General features: G+C 51.5%; 1 protein-coding gene across 1 annotated transcript in view; it reads left to right on the top strand.

Moving 5' to 3' along the window:
• The window catches only part of LOC123771605 (uncharacterized), a 49726-nt gene that overhangs the window by 24865 nt on the left and 5484 nt on the right, over positions 1-19377 (top strand). The window contains exons 4-5 of the mRNA XM_045764191.2: positions 6798-6906; positions 8507-8558. Coding sequence (XP_045620147.2) covers positions 6798-6906; positions 8507-8558 — 161 coding nt within the window. The remainder of the gene's footprint in view (positions 1-6797; positions 6907-8506; positions 8559-19377) is intronic.

The following is a 19377-nucleotide window of genomic DNA, read 5'->3' as shown; positions in this document are numbered from 1 at the left end:
ACGACCAACCTCGCAGACAGGACGACCAACCTCGCAGACAGGACGACCAACCTCGCAGACAGGACGACCAACCTCGCAGACAGGACGACCAACCTCGCAGACAGGACGACCAACCTCGCAGACAGGACGACCAACCTCGCAGACAGGACGACCAACCTCGCAGACAGGACGACCAACCTCGCAGACAGGACGACCAACCTCGCAGACAGGACGACCAACCTCGCAGACAGGACGACCAACCTCGCAGACAGGACGACCAACCTCGCAGACAGGACGACCAACCTCGCAGACAGGAAGACCAACCTCGCAGACAGGAAGACCAACCTCGCAGACAGGACGACCAACCTCGCAGACAGGACGACCAACCTCGCAGACAGGACGACCAACCTCGCAGACAGGACGACCAACCTCGCAGACAGGACGACCAACCTCGCAGACAGGACGACCAACCTCGCAGACAGGAAGACCAACCTCGCAGACAGGAAGACCAACCTCGCAGACAGGAAGACCAACCTCGCAGACAGGACGACCAACCTCGCAGACAGGACGACCAACCTCGCAGACAGGACGACCAACCTCGCAGACAGGACGACCAACCTCGCAGACAGTAAGACCAACCTCGCAGACAGTAAGACCAACCTCGCAGACAGGAAGACCAACCTCGCAGACAGGAAGACCAACCTCGCAGACAGGACGACCAACCTCGCAGACAGGACGACCAACCTCGCAGACAGGACGACCAACCTCGCAGACAGGACGACCAACCTCGCAGACAGGACGACCAACCTCGCAGACAGGACGACCAACCTCGCAGACAGGAAGACCAACCTCGCAGACAGGACGACCAACCTCGCAGACAGGACGACCAACCTCGCAGACAGGACGACCAACCTCGCAGACAGGACGACCAACCTCGCAGACAGGAAGACCAACCTCGCAGACAGGAAGACCAACCTCGCAGACAGGACGACCAACCTCGCAGACAGGAAGACCAACCTCGCAGACAGGAAGACCAACCTCGCAGACAGGACGACCAACCTCGCAGACTAGGACGACCAACCTCGCAGACAGGAAGACCAACCTCGCAGACAGGACGACCAACCTCGCAGACAGGACGACCAACCTCGCAGACAGGAAGACCAACCTCGCAGACAGGAAGACCAACCTCGCAGACAGGAAGACCAACCTCGCAGACAGGACGACCAACCTCGCAGACAGGACGACCAACCTCGCAGACAGGAAGACCAACCTCGCAGACAGGAAGACCAACCTCGCAGACAGGACGACCAACCTCGCAGACAGGACGACCAACCTCGCAGACAGGACGACCAACCTCGCAGACAGGACGACCAACCTCGCAGACAGGAAGACCAACCTCGCAGACAGGAAGACCAACCTCGCAGACAGGAAGACCAACCTCGCAGACAGGACGACCAACCTCGCAGACAGGACGACCAACCTCGCAGACAGGACGACCAACCTCGCAGACAGGGCGACCAACCTCGCAGACAGGACGACCAACCTCGCAGACAGGACGACCAACCTCGCAGACAGGACGACCAACCTCGCAGACAGGACGACCAACCTCGCAGACAGGACGACCAACCTCGCAGACAGGACGACCAACCTCGCAGACAGGACGACCAACCTCGCAGACAGGACGACCAACCTCGCAGACAGGACGACCAACCTCGCAGACAGGACGACCAACCTCGCAGACAGGACGACCAACCTCGCAGACAGGAAGACCAACCTCGCAGACAGGAAGACCAACCTCGCAGACAGGACGACCAACCTCGCAGACAGGACGACCAACCTCGCAGACAGGACGACCAACCTCGCAGACAGACGAACCAAAACCTCGCATGACAGGACAACCAACATCGGCAGACAGGGACGACCAACCTCGCAGACAGGGATGACCAACCTCGCAGACAGTGACGACCAACCGTCGCGACAGAAAAGGACGCACCTCGCAGACAGGACGACTCACACCGTCGCAGACAGACGACCAACCTCAGCAGAACGTGGACGACCAACGCTCAGCAGACATGACGACCGACCTCGCAGACAGGACGACTCAATCCTCGCAGACTCATAGGTAAGAACCGAACCATCGCCGACAGGGAAGACCGAAACTCCGCAGACGAAGACCAACCTTCTGCGACAGACGAACCACCCTCTGCAATAACAGGAACGACCAACCTCGCAGATCAGGACGAACCAACCTCGCAGACGAGTCTACCCAACCTCGCATACAGACGACCAACCTCGCAGACAGGACGACCAACCTCGCAGACAGGAAGAACCAACCTCGCAGACAGGAAGACCAACCTCGCAGACAGGACGACCAACCTCGCAGACAGGACGACCAACCTCGCAGACAGGAAGACCAACCTCGCAGACAGGAAGACCAACCTCGCAGACAGGAAGACCAACCTCGCAGACAGGACGACCAACCTCGCAGACAGGAAGACCAACCTCGCAGACAGGAAGACCAACCTCGCAGACAGGACGACCAACCTCGCAGAACAGGAAGACCAACCTCGCAGACAGGAAGACCAACCTCGCAGACAGGACGACCAACCTCGCAGACAGGACGACCAACCTCGCAGACAGGACGACCAACCTCGCAGACAGGAAGACCAACCTCGCAGACAGGACGACCAACCTCGCAGACAGGACGACCAACCTCGCAGACAGGACGACCAACCTCGCAGACAGGAAGACCAACCTCGCAGACAGGACGACCAACCTCGCAGACAGGACGACCAACCTCGCAGACAGGACGACCAACCTCGCAGACAGGACGACCAACCTCGCAGACAGGACGACCAACCTCGCAGACAGGAAGACCAACCTCGCAGACAGGAAGACCAACCTCGCAGACAGGAAGACCAACCTCGCAGACAGGACGACCAACCTCGCAGACAGGACGACCAACCTCGCAGACAGGACGACCAACCTCGCAGACAGGGACGACCAACCTCGCAGACAGGACGACCAACCTCGCAGACAGGACGACCAACCTCGCAGACAGGACGACCCAACCTCGCAGACAGGACGACCAACCTCGCAGACAGGACGACCAACCTCGCAGACAGGACGACCAACCTCGCAGACAGGAAGACCAACCTCGCAGACAGGACGACCAACCTCGCAGACAGGACGACCAACCTCGCAGACAGGACGACCAACCTCGCAGACAGGACGACCAACCTCGCAGACAGGAAGACCAACCTCGCAGACAGGACGACCAACCTCGCAGACAGGACGACCAACCTCGCAGACAGGACGACCAACCTCGCAGACAGGACGACCAACCTCGCAGACAGGACGACCAACCTCGCAGACAGGACGACCAACCTCGCAGACAGGACGACCAACCTCGCAGACAGGACGACCAACCTCGCAGACAGGACGACCAACCTCGCAGACAGGAAGACCAACCTCGCAGACAGGACGACCAACCTCGCAGACAGGACGACCAACCTCGCAGACAGGAAGACCAACCTCGCAGACAGGAAGACCAACCTCGCAGACAGGACGACCAACCTCGCAGACAGGACGACCAACCTCGCAGACAGGAAGACCAACCTCGCAGACAGGACGACCAACCTCGCAGACAGGACGACCAACCTCGCAGACAGGAAGACCAACCTCGCAGACAGGACGACCAACCTCGCAGACAGGACGACCAACCTCGCAGACAGGACGACCAACCTCGCAGACAGGAAGACCAACCTCGCAGACAGGACGACCAACCTCGCAGACAGGACGACCAACCTCGCAGACAGGACGACCAACCTCGCAGACAGGACGACCAACCTCGCAGACAGGAAGACCAACCTCGCAGACAGGACGACCAACCTCGCAGACAGGAAGACCAACCTCGCAGACAGGACGACCAACCTCGCAGACAGGAAGACCAACCTCGCAGACAGGACGACCAACCTCGCAGACAGGAAGACCAACCTCGCAGACAGGACGACCAACCTCGCAGACAGGAAGACCAACCTCGCAGACAGGAAGACCAACCTCGCAGACAGGAAGACCAACCTCGCAGACAGGACGACCAACCTCGCAGACAGGACGACCAACCTCGCAGACAGGAAGACCAACCTCGCAGACAGGAAGACCAACCTCGCAGACAGGACGACCAACCTCGCAGACAGGACGACCAACCTCGCAGACAGGACGACCAACCTCGCAGACAGGACGACCAACCTCGCAGACAGGAAGACCAACCTCGCAGACAGGAAGACCAACCTCGCAGACAGGACGACCAACCTCGCAGACAGGACGACCAACCTCGCAGACAGGACGACCAACCTCGCAGACAGGAAGACCAACCTCGCAGACAGGAAGACCAACCTCGCAGACAGGACGACCAACCTCGCAGACAGGACGACCAACCTCGCAGACAGGACGACCAACCTCGCAGACAGGACGACCAACCTCGCAGACAGGACGACCAACCTCGCAGACAGGACGACCAACCTCGCAGACAGGAAGACCAACCTCGCAGACAGGAAGACCAACCTCGCAGACAGGACGACCAACCTCGCAGACAGGAAGACCAACCTCGCAGACAGGAAGACCAACCTCGCAGACAGGACGACCAACCTCGCAGACAGGACGACCAACCTCGCAGACAGGACGACCAACCTCGCAGACAGGACGACCAACCTCGCAGACAGGAAGACCAACCTCGCAGACAGGAAGACCAACCTCGCAGACAGGACGACCAACCTCGCAGACAGGACGACCAACCTCGCAGACAGGACGACCAACCTCGCAGACAGGACGACCAACCTCGCAGACAGGAAGACCAACCTCGCAGACAGGACGACCAACCTCGCAGACAGGACGACCAACCTCGCAGACAGGACGACCAACCTCGCAGACAGGACGACCAACCTCGCAGACAGGACGACCAACCTCGCAGACAGGACGACCAACCTCGCAGACAGGAAGACCAACCTCGCAGACAGGAAGACCAACCTCGCAGACAGGACGACCAACCTCGCAGACAGGACGACCAACCTCGCAGACAGGACGACCAACCTCGCAGACAGGACGACCAACCTCGCAGACAGGAAGACCAACCTCGCAGACAGGACGACCAACCTCGCAGACAGGACGACCAACCTCGCAGACAGGACGACCAACCTCGCAGACAGGACGACCAACCTCGCAGACAGGACGACCAACCTCGCAGACAGGACGACCAACCTCGCAGACAGGACGACCAACCTCGCAGACAGGACGACCAACCTCGCAGACAGGACGACCAACCTCGCAGACAGGAAGACCAACCTCGCAGACAGGAAGACCAACCTCGCAGACAGGACGACCAACCTCGCAGACAGGACGACCAACCTCGCAGACAGGACGACCAACCTCGCAGACAGGAAGACCAACCTCGCAGACAGGACGACCAACCTCGCAGACAGGACGACCAACCTCGCAGACAGGACGACCAACCTCGCAGACAGGACGACCAACCTCGCAGACAGGACGACCAACCTCGCAGACAGGACGACCAACCTCGCAGACAGGACGACCAACCTCGCAGACAGGACGACCAACCTCGCAGACAGGACGACCAACCTCGCAGACAGGACGACCAACCTCGCAGACAGGACGACCAACCTCGCAGACAGGACAACCAACTCCATTTTGTCTCCAAACTCATAACTGGCATTGAAAATGCAATAAAAAAAACACTGGACCAACTCATGAATAAATTCTTAATGCAACAATTTCAACTCGTACCAGAGACTGACTCAACATACACCACACGTGCACCACACGTGCACCACACGTGCACCACACGTGCACCACACGTGCACCACACGTGCACCTACAGAAAGTAAAATCCTACCAAATACAACTGCCAATGGCATACACACGAGCATTCTAGACGGAATTGTGGAAAAATACCTAACACAACATTAGGTAATTTTCACCAGTAACTAGGCTGCCATTTTCGCAGCTTCATCTGCAATGTCATTTCCTAGCTTTCCTACATGACTCAACACCCACTTAATAAGTGTTTGAAGACCGTGACAGCTACACAGTGTTCTGTACCTAAAGCTGTTAATCTAAGTAAAGAGGTGTGTGTTGAAGGGCTGGGGCCAGATTCACGAAGCAGTTACGCAAGCACTTACGAACGTGTACATCTTTCCTCAATCTTTGTCGGCTTTGGTTACATTTATTAAACAGTTTACAAGCATGAAAATTTGCCAATCACTGTTGTTATTGTTATAAACAGCCTCCTGGTGCTTCGGAGCTCATTAACTGTTTAATAATTGTAAACAAAGCCGCCAAAGATTGAGAAAAGATGTACAGGTTCGTAAGTACTTGCGTAAGTGCTTCGTGAATGTGGTCCCTGGTCTTGAGAGTGAGGTGAAGGTGAAGTGTGAGTGTTCTTGCAGGATAGTGAGGGTGAAGTGTGAGTGTTCTTGCAGGATAGTTAGGGTGAAGTGTGAGTGTTCTTGCAGGATAGTGAGGGTGAAGTGTGAGTGTTCTTGCAGGATAGTTAGGGTGAAGTGTGAGTGTTCTTGCAGGATAGTGAGGGTGAAGTGTGAGTGTTCTTGCAGGATAGTGAGGGTGAAGTGTGAGTGTTCTTGCAGGATAGTGAGGTGAAGTGTGAGTGTTCTTGCAGGATAGTGAGGTGAAGTGTGAGTGTTCTTGCAGGATAGTGAGGGTGAAGTGTGAGTGTTCTTGCAGGATAGTGAGGTGAAGTGAGTGTTCTTGCAGGATAGTGAGGTGAAGTGTGAGTGTTCTTGCAGGATAGTGAGGTGGATCAGGACCCCCAGCAGCTACACCAATGGTTACCGGGTGGTGACGCTAAGGCTCTTCTACTGCACAACCGGCTCTCTCGTCCAGGCCGTCTTCCAGGTGTGTTGACTTTGTTAGTTCCAGTTGTGTTGACTGTGTTAGTTCCAGGAGTGTTGACTGTGTTAGTTCCAGGTGTGTTGACTGTGTTAGTTCCAGGAGTGTTGACTGTGTTAGTTCCAGGTGTGTTGACTGTGTTAGTTCCAGGAGTGTTGACTGTGACAGCTCCCAGGTGTGTGTGTATATATATATATATATATATATATATATATATATATGCAGAAAATCCACAAAGAAATATGAAATGAGGTGAACGTTTCGGCTCTGTTAAAGCCTTTGTCAACACCAGACTGACTAAGGACAAAGGCTTTAACAGAGCCGAAACGTTCACCTCATTTCATATTTCTTTGTGGATTTTCCGCATAAAATGATCAGTGTTTTGTGATCGTCAATTGCATATATATATATATATATATATATATATATATATATATATATATATATATATATATATATATATATATATATATATATATATATGTCGTACCTAGTAGCCAGAACGCACTTCTCAGCCTACTATGCAAGGCCCGATTTGCCTAATAAGCCAAGTTTTCATGAATTATTATATTTTCTCTAATTTTTTTCTTGTGAAATGATAAAGCTACCCATTTCATTATGTATGAGGTAAATTTTTTTTATTGGAGTTAAAATTAACGTAGATATATGACCGAATCTAACCAACCCTACCTAACCTAACCTAACCTATCTTTATAGGTTAGGTTAGGTTAGGTAGCCGAAAAAGTTAGGTTAGGTTAGGTTAGGTAGGTTAGGTAGTCGAAAAACAATTAATTCATGAAAACCTGGCTTATTAGGCAAATCGGGCCTTGCATAGTAGGCTGAGAAGTGCGTTCTGGCTACTAGGTACGACATATATATATATATATATATATATATATATATATATATATGTCGTACCTAATAGCCAGAACGCACTTCTCAGCCTACTATGCAAGGCCCGATTTGCCTAATAAGCCAAGTTTTCATGAATTAATGTTTTTTAGACTACCTAACCTACCTAACCTAACCTAACCTACCTTTTTCGGCAACCTAACCCAACCTAACCTATGAAGATAGGTTAGGTTAGGTTAGGTAGGGTTGGTTAGGTTCGGTCATATATCTACGTTAATTTTAACTACAATAAAAAAAATTGACCTCATACATAATGAAATGGGTAGCTTTATCATTTCATAAGAAAAAAATTAGAAAAAATATATTAATTCAGGAAAACTTGGCTTATTAGGCAAATCGGGCCTTGAATAATAGGCCAAAAAGTGAGTTCTGGCTACTAGGTACGACATATATATATATATATATATATATATATATATATATATATATATATATATATATATATATATATATATATATATATATATATATATATATATATATATACACCATGAGTGTGTGTGAAGCTGGAGTGTAGAGTTGATGAAGTACTTTACCCGCATCAGAGTGTAACCAGCACGGCCTAAGGTGAGCCCGTAGTACTCACCTGGTACCGGGGTAACTTGTACCCTGTGGTGGTACAGGGGTAAGCCTACTGATTTACACAATAATAATACAAATAATTGTAATAATAATAATAATGTTTGTGTTGCAGGCCTACGTGATCGTCGCCCTGTGGTGGGACGCAAGTGTTGATCCAGCAGACTGTGAGTAGCTCGGGCCAGTACTGGCATTAAGTAATGCTAATGTCTACTGACTGACATAACATAGGATAAAATACACTGCTTATACTGGGTACCTGGGCTGGGAACTGGGTACCTGGGCTGGGTACTGGGTACTGGGTACCTGGACTGGGTACTGGGTACCTGGGCTGGGTACTGGGTACCTGGGCTGGGTACTGGGTACTGGGTACCTGGACTGGGTACTGGGTACCTGGGCTGGGTACTGGGTACCTGGGCTGGGTACTGGGTACCTGGGCTGGGTACTGGGTACCTGGGCTGGGTACCTGGGCTGGGTACCTGGACTGGGTACTGGGTACCTGGGCTGGGTACTGGGTACCTGGACTGGGTACTGGGTACCTGGGCTGGGTACCTGGACTGGGTACCTGGGCTGGGTACTGGGTACCTGGACTGGGTACTGGGTACCTGGGCTGGGTACCTGGACTGGGTACTGGGTACCTGGGCTGGGTACTGGGTACCTGGGCTGGGTACTGGGTACCTGGACTGGGTACTGGGTACCTGGGCTGGGTACTGGGTACCTGAGCTGGGTACTGGGTACCTGGGCTGGGTACTGGGTACCTGGGCTGGGTACTGGGTACCTGAGCTGGGTACTGGGTACCTGGGCTGGGTACTAAGTACCTGGGCTGGGTACTGGGTACCTGGGCTGGGAACTGGGTACCTGGGCTGGGTACTGGATACCTGGGCTTGGTACTGGGTACCTGGGCTGGGTACTGGGTACCTGAGCTGGGTACTGGGTACCTGGGCTGGGTACTGGGTACCTGGGCTGGGTACTGGGTACCTGGGCTGGGAACTGGGTACCTGGGCTGGGTACTGGATACCTGGGCTGGGTACTGGGTACCTGGGCTGGGAACTGGGTACCTGGGCTGGGTACTGGGTACCTGAGCTGGGTACTGGGTACCTGGGCTGGGTACTGGGTACCTGGGCTGGGAACTGGGTACCTGGGCTGGGAACTGGGTACCTGGGCTGGGTACTGGATACCTGGGCTTGGTACTGGGTACCTGGGCTGGGTACTGGGTACCTGAGCTGGGTACTGGGTACCTGGGCTGGGAACTGGGTACCTGGGCTGGGTACTGGATACCTGGGCTTGGTACTGGGTACCTGGGCTGAGTACTGGGTACCTGAGCTGGGTACTGGGTACCTGGGCTGGGTACTGGGTACCTGGGCTGGGTACTGGGTACCTGGGCTGGGAACTGGGTACCTGGGCTGGGTACTGGATACCTGGGCTGGGAACTGGGTACCTGGGCTGGGAACTGGGTACCTGGGCTGGGAACTGGGTACCTGGGCTGGGTACTGGGTACCTGGGCTGGGTACTGGGTACCTGGGCTGGGTACTGGGTACCTGGGCTGGGAACTGGGTACCTGGGCTGGGTACTGGATACCTGGGCTTGGTACTGGGTACCAGGACACAGTAGCCCTGGTGTGAGCCTGATACTCGGGCGCCACAGTGAGGCCAGCAACACAGTGGACGGTGTCCTGCGTGTTTTAATATCCTGAGTGCTGGCAAACACTAGTGATGTGACCAGGTTAGTGTGTGTGGTTCCCGTGGGGGCGCCACTGTGTGTCAACCATGTCCTCACACCACAACCCGTCCTCGACTCAAGTCCATTACATTCAGCGGTCAACCCCACAGACGCATTCATAAATTTTAACATGCTGTTCATCCAAAACAGGAATTTTCTCAACTATAAATTAATATTATAATATATTAGCATATTGTGTATATATAGGCATAGGTTAGGTCAGGTGTTTAGGTTCTGTTGGCGATTATTTGTATTTGTAGTACGTGGGTGAAGCATTTACAGCGTTGTGGTTCGAACAAAATTAACAGTCTCCGTGGTGTAGTGGTAAGACACTCGCCTGGCGCTCCGCGAGCGCTGTCATGGGTTCGTATCCTGGCCGGGGAGGATTTACTGGGCGCAATTCCTTAACTGTAGCCTCTGTTTAACGCAACAGTAAAATGTGTACTTGGATGAAAAAACGATTCTTCGCGGCAGGGGATCGTATTCCAGGGACCATAGGATTAAGGACTTGCCCGAAACGCTACGCGTACTAGTGGCTCTACAAGAATGTAACAACTCTTGTATATATCTCAAAAAAAAAAAAAAAAAAAAAAAAAAAAAAAATTCGTCAGTGAAGCACTTGTTCCGGATATGTTCGAATGTCAGCAGTTGTGAGTCGTGTGTAAACCGCTTTTCATTCATAAACAGGGGGTTTGGCGGGTGCATGGAATCACTTTTGGATCTTTGTTTGGAGGACGGGCTGCAATGAAAAACGGTTTACACACGACTCACAACTGCTGACGTTCGAACATATCCGGAACAAGTGCTTCACTGACGAATTTTGTTCGAATCACAACGCTGTAAATGCTTCACCCACGTACTACAAATACAAATAATCGCCAACAGAACCTAAACACCTAACCTAACCTATCCTATGCCTATATATACTGTTATGATCTCAGCCTACAGGAGAAACGAGTCTCCCTCCTTGAGAGTTATTCGTCAAGCCTGACCTGATTAGAAGGTCTAGCGAATATTGAAGTGATAACGCATATGTAAAATAGTTGCTTGGATATGTATAACAGTTTGAGATCATGGGCAATGAAGAAGAAAACAGATAAATGACTGGCGAGGAGATGTGGACATTTTGCTGGAGGCGTGAGGCTCGCTTCCGGAGGACCTTGACCTCACTTGAGTGCCAGACATCGCAGGGGGAAGCCGCGCTCCATTTGAGCTCCCGCCAGAAGGGAACCCCTAGTGATATATCTCGAAGAGAAGAGAAGTGTGTAGACGTGCCAGCTGTGGAACCGAGCTGGGAACGTTGTGGTATCAAGTCCTGGTCGACGAGCAGAGTTTAATAAGCTACTCAGAGGCATTTTCGTGGGCTGTGTGGAGCGCCCTGACCAGACGCCGTCAGAGGAAAAGCGCCCTCGATCAGTTAATCTGTGGTAAGCACGATATACGCCAGTTCATAGTGATCACTTGTAGTTGGTCGTGTGCCCAGCGACGGTAGCAATGTTTATTTATAAGTTAGACATGTTTTAATAAGGCAGAAAGCCTGAAATAGGAGAGTGAAGAGGGAGGAGCACGGAGCGACGTCCGCCCCCTCTGAGCGCTGGCGGACGACTGAGGGAGCCTGGCTCTTGAAGGAGGAAGACCCTCCCAGCGAGTGAGGACCGCCGCCAGGCGAGGTGGAGTATGGACCCGCCCAAAACGGGGGAGTCCACTCTCACTGTATGTAGAGAACAGATAGAGGTTTGAGGCAAGCATATTGTGTGGTTATTTTTGTTTATGTGTTAAAGGGGAACATTTTATTGGAGTGTCGATGGGTTGCAGGTTTGTCTTTTGGGGAAGAAGTTGCTGAGAACTTCGAAGCCAGCAGATGAAGTAGCTGATGAGACTCCAAGGTAGTGGAGCAGAGGACCTCGAGCTGTGAGGAGAAGCAGCAGTGAAGAGGAGTGTCACGTGCTTCTGTAGAGGTGGAGAAGCACCATAGTTGCTCGGGGAAACTTCATGGTGTAGCAGCCAAGAGAGCTGTGGAGGACCCTAGCAGAAGGGTGAAGCACCGTAGTTGCTCAAGGAAACTTCATGATAGCAGCCTGGAGGAGCTGCAGAGGATCCTGGTAGTGAAGCCCGGAAGAACCTAAGGATATTAGGGTAGTGAACTTCCAGAGGTGGAAGGGGAAGTTCTGGTGGATTACTTATAGGGAGTTGATAGTGTTTGGTTGTCATTAGCGTGCAAGACGCAGTGAGAGGTGAGTGACTGTTGGCATTCTTATGTCAAGGAGTTTTTTATACTGAAGTATCAATGAACATTTATACTGGTATATGTTATTGCATTCAAATGCTGATTTTCTATATATATATGTTATCTTGCTGATGGTGCAACAGTGTATGTAGGCTTGATCAACTTGAGGAGGTTGATAGTATCAGGTGGTGAACCAGGAGATAGGATACCACTTGATAAGCTGATAATAGAGTTCTGATGGTGTTGGAGTGCAACCTGATTGTGATATTATAGAGTATAGGATTCATTATTATTATATGTGTGTATGTATCGTGTATGTGCCTTGTCCAGTAAATGTGTCACAATTTGCTGGTGTTTGCCCTTGTCCTAGTGAGGCTTCCCAGGAGGTAGTAAAGAAGGAGAGAGAGAGAGAAAGAACCAAGAACCACTGCCGTGGACAGGGTAGGAGGTAATACTAGTAAGTCATAGGGGATTGAGGAGATCATATCTCATAAGGAGAGAGTGGGGAGTCACAGCGGCTCGAGTGGGTGTGTGCACGTGACAACGAGGCTAAGTGTTGGAGCCGCATCCCCTAAACGTGTGACGTTGAGCCCCTCTCCAAGAGCCAGAAGCGCCAAGGGTGATCTCCTAGTATAAGCACTCTGCCGAGTTGTGGGTTGGGTTGTCCATAGAGAAGGATCAACGACGACAACACCAACCAACCCACAGTCTATAATAAATTGGGGGCCTGTGTCCGGGAGAGTGAACTGACACACCCACACCCTGTCCAAGAGTGGATTTGTACACCCCTGCTGAGATAAACTGTGTGACCGCAGGTGTATACTCTCTCTCTTGGGAAGACTCACAGGACAAAGATGGATAAGGTGCAAGCGTTTGTGGAGTCAGGCAAGCCTGAGGACTTGGAAGGTTGCACGAGGGATCAATTGAAACAAATAGCAGAAAAATGTGGCCTTAGGTTGAAAGCATCTAAAGTAGCTGGGATGAAGGATGAGATCCTGAGGCAGTTAAGAGCCAAAAATGAAGCGGCAGAGCAAGGAGCCCAAAAAGGAGCTGAAAGTGGAAAGGAGGATGATGGGCAGGATGAAGTGAGATCCCAGGGATCGAGTAGGAGCAGCAAGAGTAGTCGCAGTAGCAGGAGTAGCCGAAATAGGAGCTTGGAGAGATTCCAGTTAGAGCTCCAGATGCAGCAACAACGAGAGGACAAGGAGAGACAGTTCCAGCTGGAAAAGATGAAATTAGAACTCCAGATGAAAAATGAAGCAGAGAAGGAAAAAGAAAAAACCAGACTGGAAATAGAAAAAGAGAAAGCAAGACTAGAGGTGGAGAAAGAAAAAGAGAAAACCAGAGTAAGAGAACTGGAGTTGGAACAGGAGAAAGAAAAAGAGAAAACCAGAGTAAGAGAACTGGAGTTGGAACAGGAGAAAGAAAAAGAGAAAACCAGAGTAAGAGAACTGGAGTTGGAACAGGAGAAAGAAAAAGCCCAAGTCGAAAAAGAAAAAGAGAGAACAAAACAAATGCAGATAGAAGCGAATAGAACCTTGGCTGAGCAAAGGATTGAACATGGGTTGCCAGAGAGCACCACCCAGGTATCACACCCACCAGATGTTAGGGTTAGGGAGAAGGACATTCCCTTGTTTGTTCCCGAAGAGGCAGAGAGCTTTTTCGAGCACTTTGAAAAAGAAGCCAGTATCAAGGAGTGGCCACAGGAGGAATGGGCCCAGCTGGTCCAGTTAAGATTGACCGGTGCAGCCAGGGAGGCATACACCCAATTGTCACTGGAAGAGTGCCAGGATTATGCCACGGTAAAGAGCAGCATATTGCGCTCGTTTCAGTTAACCCCAGAAGCTTATAGAAAGCGTTTCAGAGAGATGGTGAAAGTTGGAGCATGTACGTTTGCTGAGACAGCAAGGGATCTGGAAAGACGATTCCAGAAGTGGATTGAGGCTGCTGGAGTTGGATCTTACGCTGACCTAAAGCAACTGATGGTCATGGAGAAGTTCTTGGAGATGATGCATCCCGAAACAAAGTTCAAGATCCAAGAAGCAAGGATAAAGGAGGTGAAAGATGCCGCAGATAGGGCGGATATGATTACTGAAGCATACAAGAGCTTAAGAGAGAACAGAGTAAGAAGCGAGGCGAGACGCAGAAATAGCAGACCCAGTGGAGTCTGGGGAGGGAGAAGTTTTGGGGGGCAGACAAGCAGACCAGCTAGTTTTAAGCCCCAGGAAGGAAAGTTGCCGAGTCCGCCTGCTGGAGGTAAGCAGGAAAATAAAAATGTGCAGAGGAGACAAGAGTCCAATGAAGCTCCACAGAGTATGAGTAGTACATCTGGCCCGAGGAACTCCAATACGAGTGGGCAGAGTCAGAGCCACTCGGGGGCGTATAGGAGAGATTTCTCCCAAATGAGATGCTACAAGTGCAACAGATCAGGTCACATGATGCGAGATTGTCGGCAGGGCAAGAGAGTCGTGGCCCTGACGACATGTGATCCCCGGAAGAAGTACGTTGATGTACAACAAGACAAACCACAGAAGGTAGATTTGATGAACGAGCGGTATAGGCCGTTCATTAGTAAAGGTTGGGTCGGCATAGAAGGTCAACCCGAGGTGGAGGTTAGTATCCTCAGGGATACTGGAGCCAATCAGAGCTTGATTCTGAGAGGCCTAATAAGAAATGATCGACTGTTAGCTGGCAGTAGGAGGATAAAGGTTCATGGGTTGTTGTCTAAGAGTGACATGCCCGTGTGTGCTGTCCAGTTGAAGTCAGATTATTTGTCGGCGGAGGTGATGTTGGGAGTGTGCCCCAACATACCTGTTCCAGGAGTCCAAGTGATCCTGGGGAACGACTTGTGTGGGTCCAAGGTGCTGCCAGAGCTGATAGTAAAAGCTGTGCCGGAGGTGAACCAGAAGGACCGCGGTACAAGTGGAACGCCGGACAAGATAGATCTAGCCAGCATCCTTGAAAATGAGGCAGAGGACAGTCAAGTCATCGTATACCCGGCCTGTGTAGTGACAGAGTCGGACGTAGCCGCCGAGGAAGACATTGGAGATGATATGGCAGTGTCGACTCCACCAAGGGAGGAGGTCAACATGGACATGTCTGGGCTGTTCGACGAAGATCGAGCTCAGAAGAATGAGGATTCGAGGAGACAGGAAGTGAAAATGACCCTACCTGAAAAGTTCAGCGTGAACCGAGCGGACCTGATTAGGGCTCAGAAAGAGGAGTTTATAGATCTAATCAGGGAGGCAAAAGGGGGAAATTCATGTCCGGAGTCCCCCGTGTATTACTACTTGGACGATGATGTACTAATGAGGAAATGGCGACCGGACAAAGCCGGCGCAGATAAGGTATGGTTGGAGAAGCACCAAGTGTTAGTGCCGAAGGAGTTTAGGGCGGCTGTGTTAGAACTAGCCCACTCCGTAGATATGGCAGGGCACTTGGGGGTGAAGAAGACCTTAAATAAGGTGCAGGAGCACTTCTACTGGCCGAACGTGTGGAAGGAAGTAAAGAAATATTGTAGGACATGTTTGGCGTGCCAACGTGCAGGTAAGCCGGCTCCGGCTATACCAAAGGCACCCTTAAAGCCCATACCGGCATTTGGCGAGCCTTTTGAGAGAGTCTTGATAGACTGTGTAGGTCCGTTGCCGAGGACCAGAAAAGGCCACGAGTACTTACTGACCATAATGTGCACGGCCACCCGTTTCCCTGAAGCAATCCCCCTGAGAAGAGTGACGTCGAGAGCCGTTCTGGATAGACTACAGAACTACATTGCGTGGGTAGGAATGCCCAAGGTTATCCAGACGGACCAGGGGAGTGTCTTCCAGTCGAAGTTGTTTAGGGAAACTGTGAAAGGATGGAGAGTAGAGCAAGTGCGCTCGTCACCGTATCACCCTCAGTCGCAGGGAGCATTGGAGCGTTTCCATGGAACGCTAAAGAGCTTGTTGAGGATATACTGCGCTGAGGAAGGGAGTAGTTGGGACGAGGCATTACCATCCGTGTTGTTCGCCATCAGGGATGCGGTAGTAGAATCACTCGGATTCACCCCATTTCAACTGGTGTACGGACACTCCGTGAGGAGCCCAGTGGGCGCGCTGAAGGAGCAGCTCACCGTGGATAGGCCTAAGGTGGACGTGGGAAAATATGTGAAGACTTTTAGAGAGCGACTCTCTAGGGCCAGAGATTTGGCCAAGGAAAATTTGAGGACATCCCAGGCAGAGATGGTAAGGTTCCACGACAGGAAGGCGAAGGGCAGGAAATTTCAAGAAGGAGATCAGGTGTTAGTCCTGCTACCGGTAAAAGGAAGTATATACGAGTCGAGATTTTGTGGACCATATACCATCCAGAAGGCATTAGGGGATGTGAATTATGTAATCCACATGCCAGATCGTCCGAGGAAGTCACGGGTTTGCCACGTGAACATGATAAAGAGGTACTATGACAGAGATAAGCCTCTAGGCGATGAAGAACCGATGGAAACCCCATTGCAGGCGACGGTGCTGTGTGGAGGAGACGGAAAAGGGATAGAAGAGGAGAACTGTAAGTTAGAGAAGGCCGATGGCGCGAAGATATCAAATACAGAAAGCCTGGCCAAGATAGGTGAGCGTCTGGGTCATTTGGAGGATGACCAACGACAGGAGCTAGCGGAGATCCTACGGAGGAATAAGTCGTTATTCACGGACGTGCCTAGAAGACACCGCGGAACGGTGCACGAAGTGAATGTAGGGAGTGCTGAGCCCATCAAGCAGCACCCGTACAGAGTTAACCCGGAGAAAGCAGCGGCAATGAGAGCAGAAGTGAAGTATCTGCTAGATAACGACTTGGCAGAGGTTAGCGACAGTGACTGGAGTTCGCCGTGCCTCCTCGTGAAGAAGAGTGACGGCACGTACCGGTTCTGTACCGATTATAGGAAAGTGAATGCACTCACGGTCGCTGACTCGTTTCCGATACCGCGCATTGACGATTGCATAGATCGGATTGGGAGTGCACGGTATGTCTCGAAGATAGACCTGTTGAAGGGATACTACCAGATTCCCCTGTCTGAGGAGGCCAAGAGGATCTCAGCGTTCGTGACACCCGACGGCTTGTACCAATATAAAGTGGTGCCGTTCGGAATGAAGAATAGTGGTAGTTGTTTTCAACGAGTAATGAATCAGGTATTACAAGGCGCGACTGGATGTGCAGTGTACATCGATGATATTGTGATGTTCGCTGATTCCTGGAAGGATCACGTGGATCGACTTTTAGATTTGTTCGATCGGTTGGAGAAGGCCAACATGACGATCAACTTGGCAAAAAGCGAGTTCGGGAGAGCACGCCTGGAGTACCTTGGATATATAGTAGGGCAAGGCGAGGTTGCTCCGGTAAGAACAAAGGTGGAGGCCATTGACAACTTCCCGGTGCCCAGGAGTAAGAAAGAATTGTTGAGATACCTCGGTATGATTGGGTATTACCTGGGTATTACCGGAAGTTCTGTGAAAATTTCTCCACCGTAGCCGCTCCTATGACGAGTTTGCTATCAAAGAGCAAGAAGTGGGAGTGGAATGGAACAGCACAAGAAGCGTTTGAGAAGACCAAAAGACTGTTGACTGAGGCACCTGTACTAGTGTCGCCAGATTTTGAAGCGCCGTTTACGTTATTTGTAGATGCCAGTGATATAGGGGCCGGAGCTGTACTGACGCAGCAGAATGATGGAATTTACCGCCCCGTGTCCTTCTTCTCGAAGAAGTTCGTTAAGCACCAGAGGTCGTACAGTACAGTTGAGAAAGAGACTTTGGCCCTGGTGATGGCATTGAAACATTTTGAAGTGTATGTGAGTGTGGGGGGACACCCAGTGACGGTGAATACAGACCATAATCCCCTAGTTTTCCTGAAGAAAATGAAGCATGCAAACCAGAGAATAACCAGATGGTTTTTATCGCTCCAAGAGTATGACCTGGTGATAACGCACATAAGAGGGCGAGACAATGTAGTGGCTGATGCGTTATCTCGAGCCTAGCCACTAGAATAACTCTCAAAAATAAGGGGAGGGGAGTGTTATGATCTCAGCCTACAGGAGAAACGAGTCTCCCTCCTTGAGAGTTATTCGTCAAGCCTGACCTGATTAGAAGGTCTAGCGAATATTGAAGTGATAACGCATATGTAAAATAGTTGCTTGGATATGTATAACAGTTTGAGATCATGGGCAATGAAGAAGAAAACAGATAAATGACTGGCGAGGAGATGTGGACATTTTGCTGGAGGCGTGAGGCTCGCTTCCGGAGGACCTTGACCTCACTTGAGTGCCAGACATCGCAGGGGGAAGCCGCGCTCCATTTGAGCTCCCGCCAGAAGGGAACCCCTAGTGATATATCTCGAAGAGAAGAGAAGTGTGTAGACGTGCCAGCTGTGGAACCGAGCTGGGAACGTTGTGGTATCAAGTCCTGGTCGACGAGCAGAGTTTAATAAGCTACTCAGAGGCATTTTCGTGGGCTGTGTGGAGCGCCCTGACCAGACGCCGTCAGAGGAAAAGCGCCCTCGATCAGTTAATCTGTGGTAAGCACGATATACGCCAGTTCATAGTGATCACTTGTAGTTGGTCGTGTGCCCAGCGACGGTAGCAATGTTTATTTATAAGTTAGACATGTTTTAATAAGGCAGAAAGCCTGAAATAGGAGAGTGAAGAGGGAGGAGCACGGAGCGACGTCCGCCCCCTCTGAGCGCTGGCGGACGACTGAGGGAGCCTGGCTCTTGAAGGAGGAAGACCCTCCCAGCGAGTGAGGACCGCCGCCAGGCGAGGTGGAGTATGGACCCGCCCAAAACGGGGGAGTCCACTCTCACTGTATGTAGAGAACAGATAGAGGTTTGAGGCAAGCATATTGTGTGGTTATTTTTGTTTATGTGTTAAAGGGGAACATTTTATTGGAGTGTCGATGGGTTGCAGGTTTGTCTTTTGGGGAAGAAGTTGCTGAGAACTTCGAAGCCAGCAGATGAAGTAGCTGATGAGACTCCAAGGTAGTGGAGCAGAGGACCTCGAGCTGTGAGGAGAAGCAGCAGTGAAGAGG

The sequence above is a fragment of the Procambarus clarkii genome, chromosome 75 (assembly GCF_040958095.1).
Source record: "Procambarus clarkii isolate CNS0578487 chromosome 75, FALCON_Pclarkii_2.0, whole genome shotgun sequence".
Lineage (NCBI taxonomy): Eukaryota > Metazoa > Arthropoda > Malacostraca > Decapoda > Cambaridae > Procambarus > Procambarus clarkii.
Note: the sequence above shows the minus strand (reverse complement) of the source record. Positions and strands in the feature narration are given on the sequence as shown.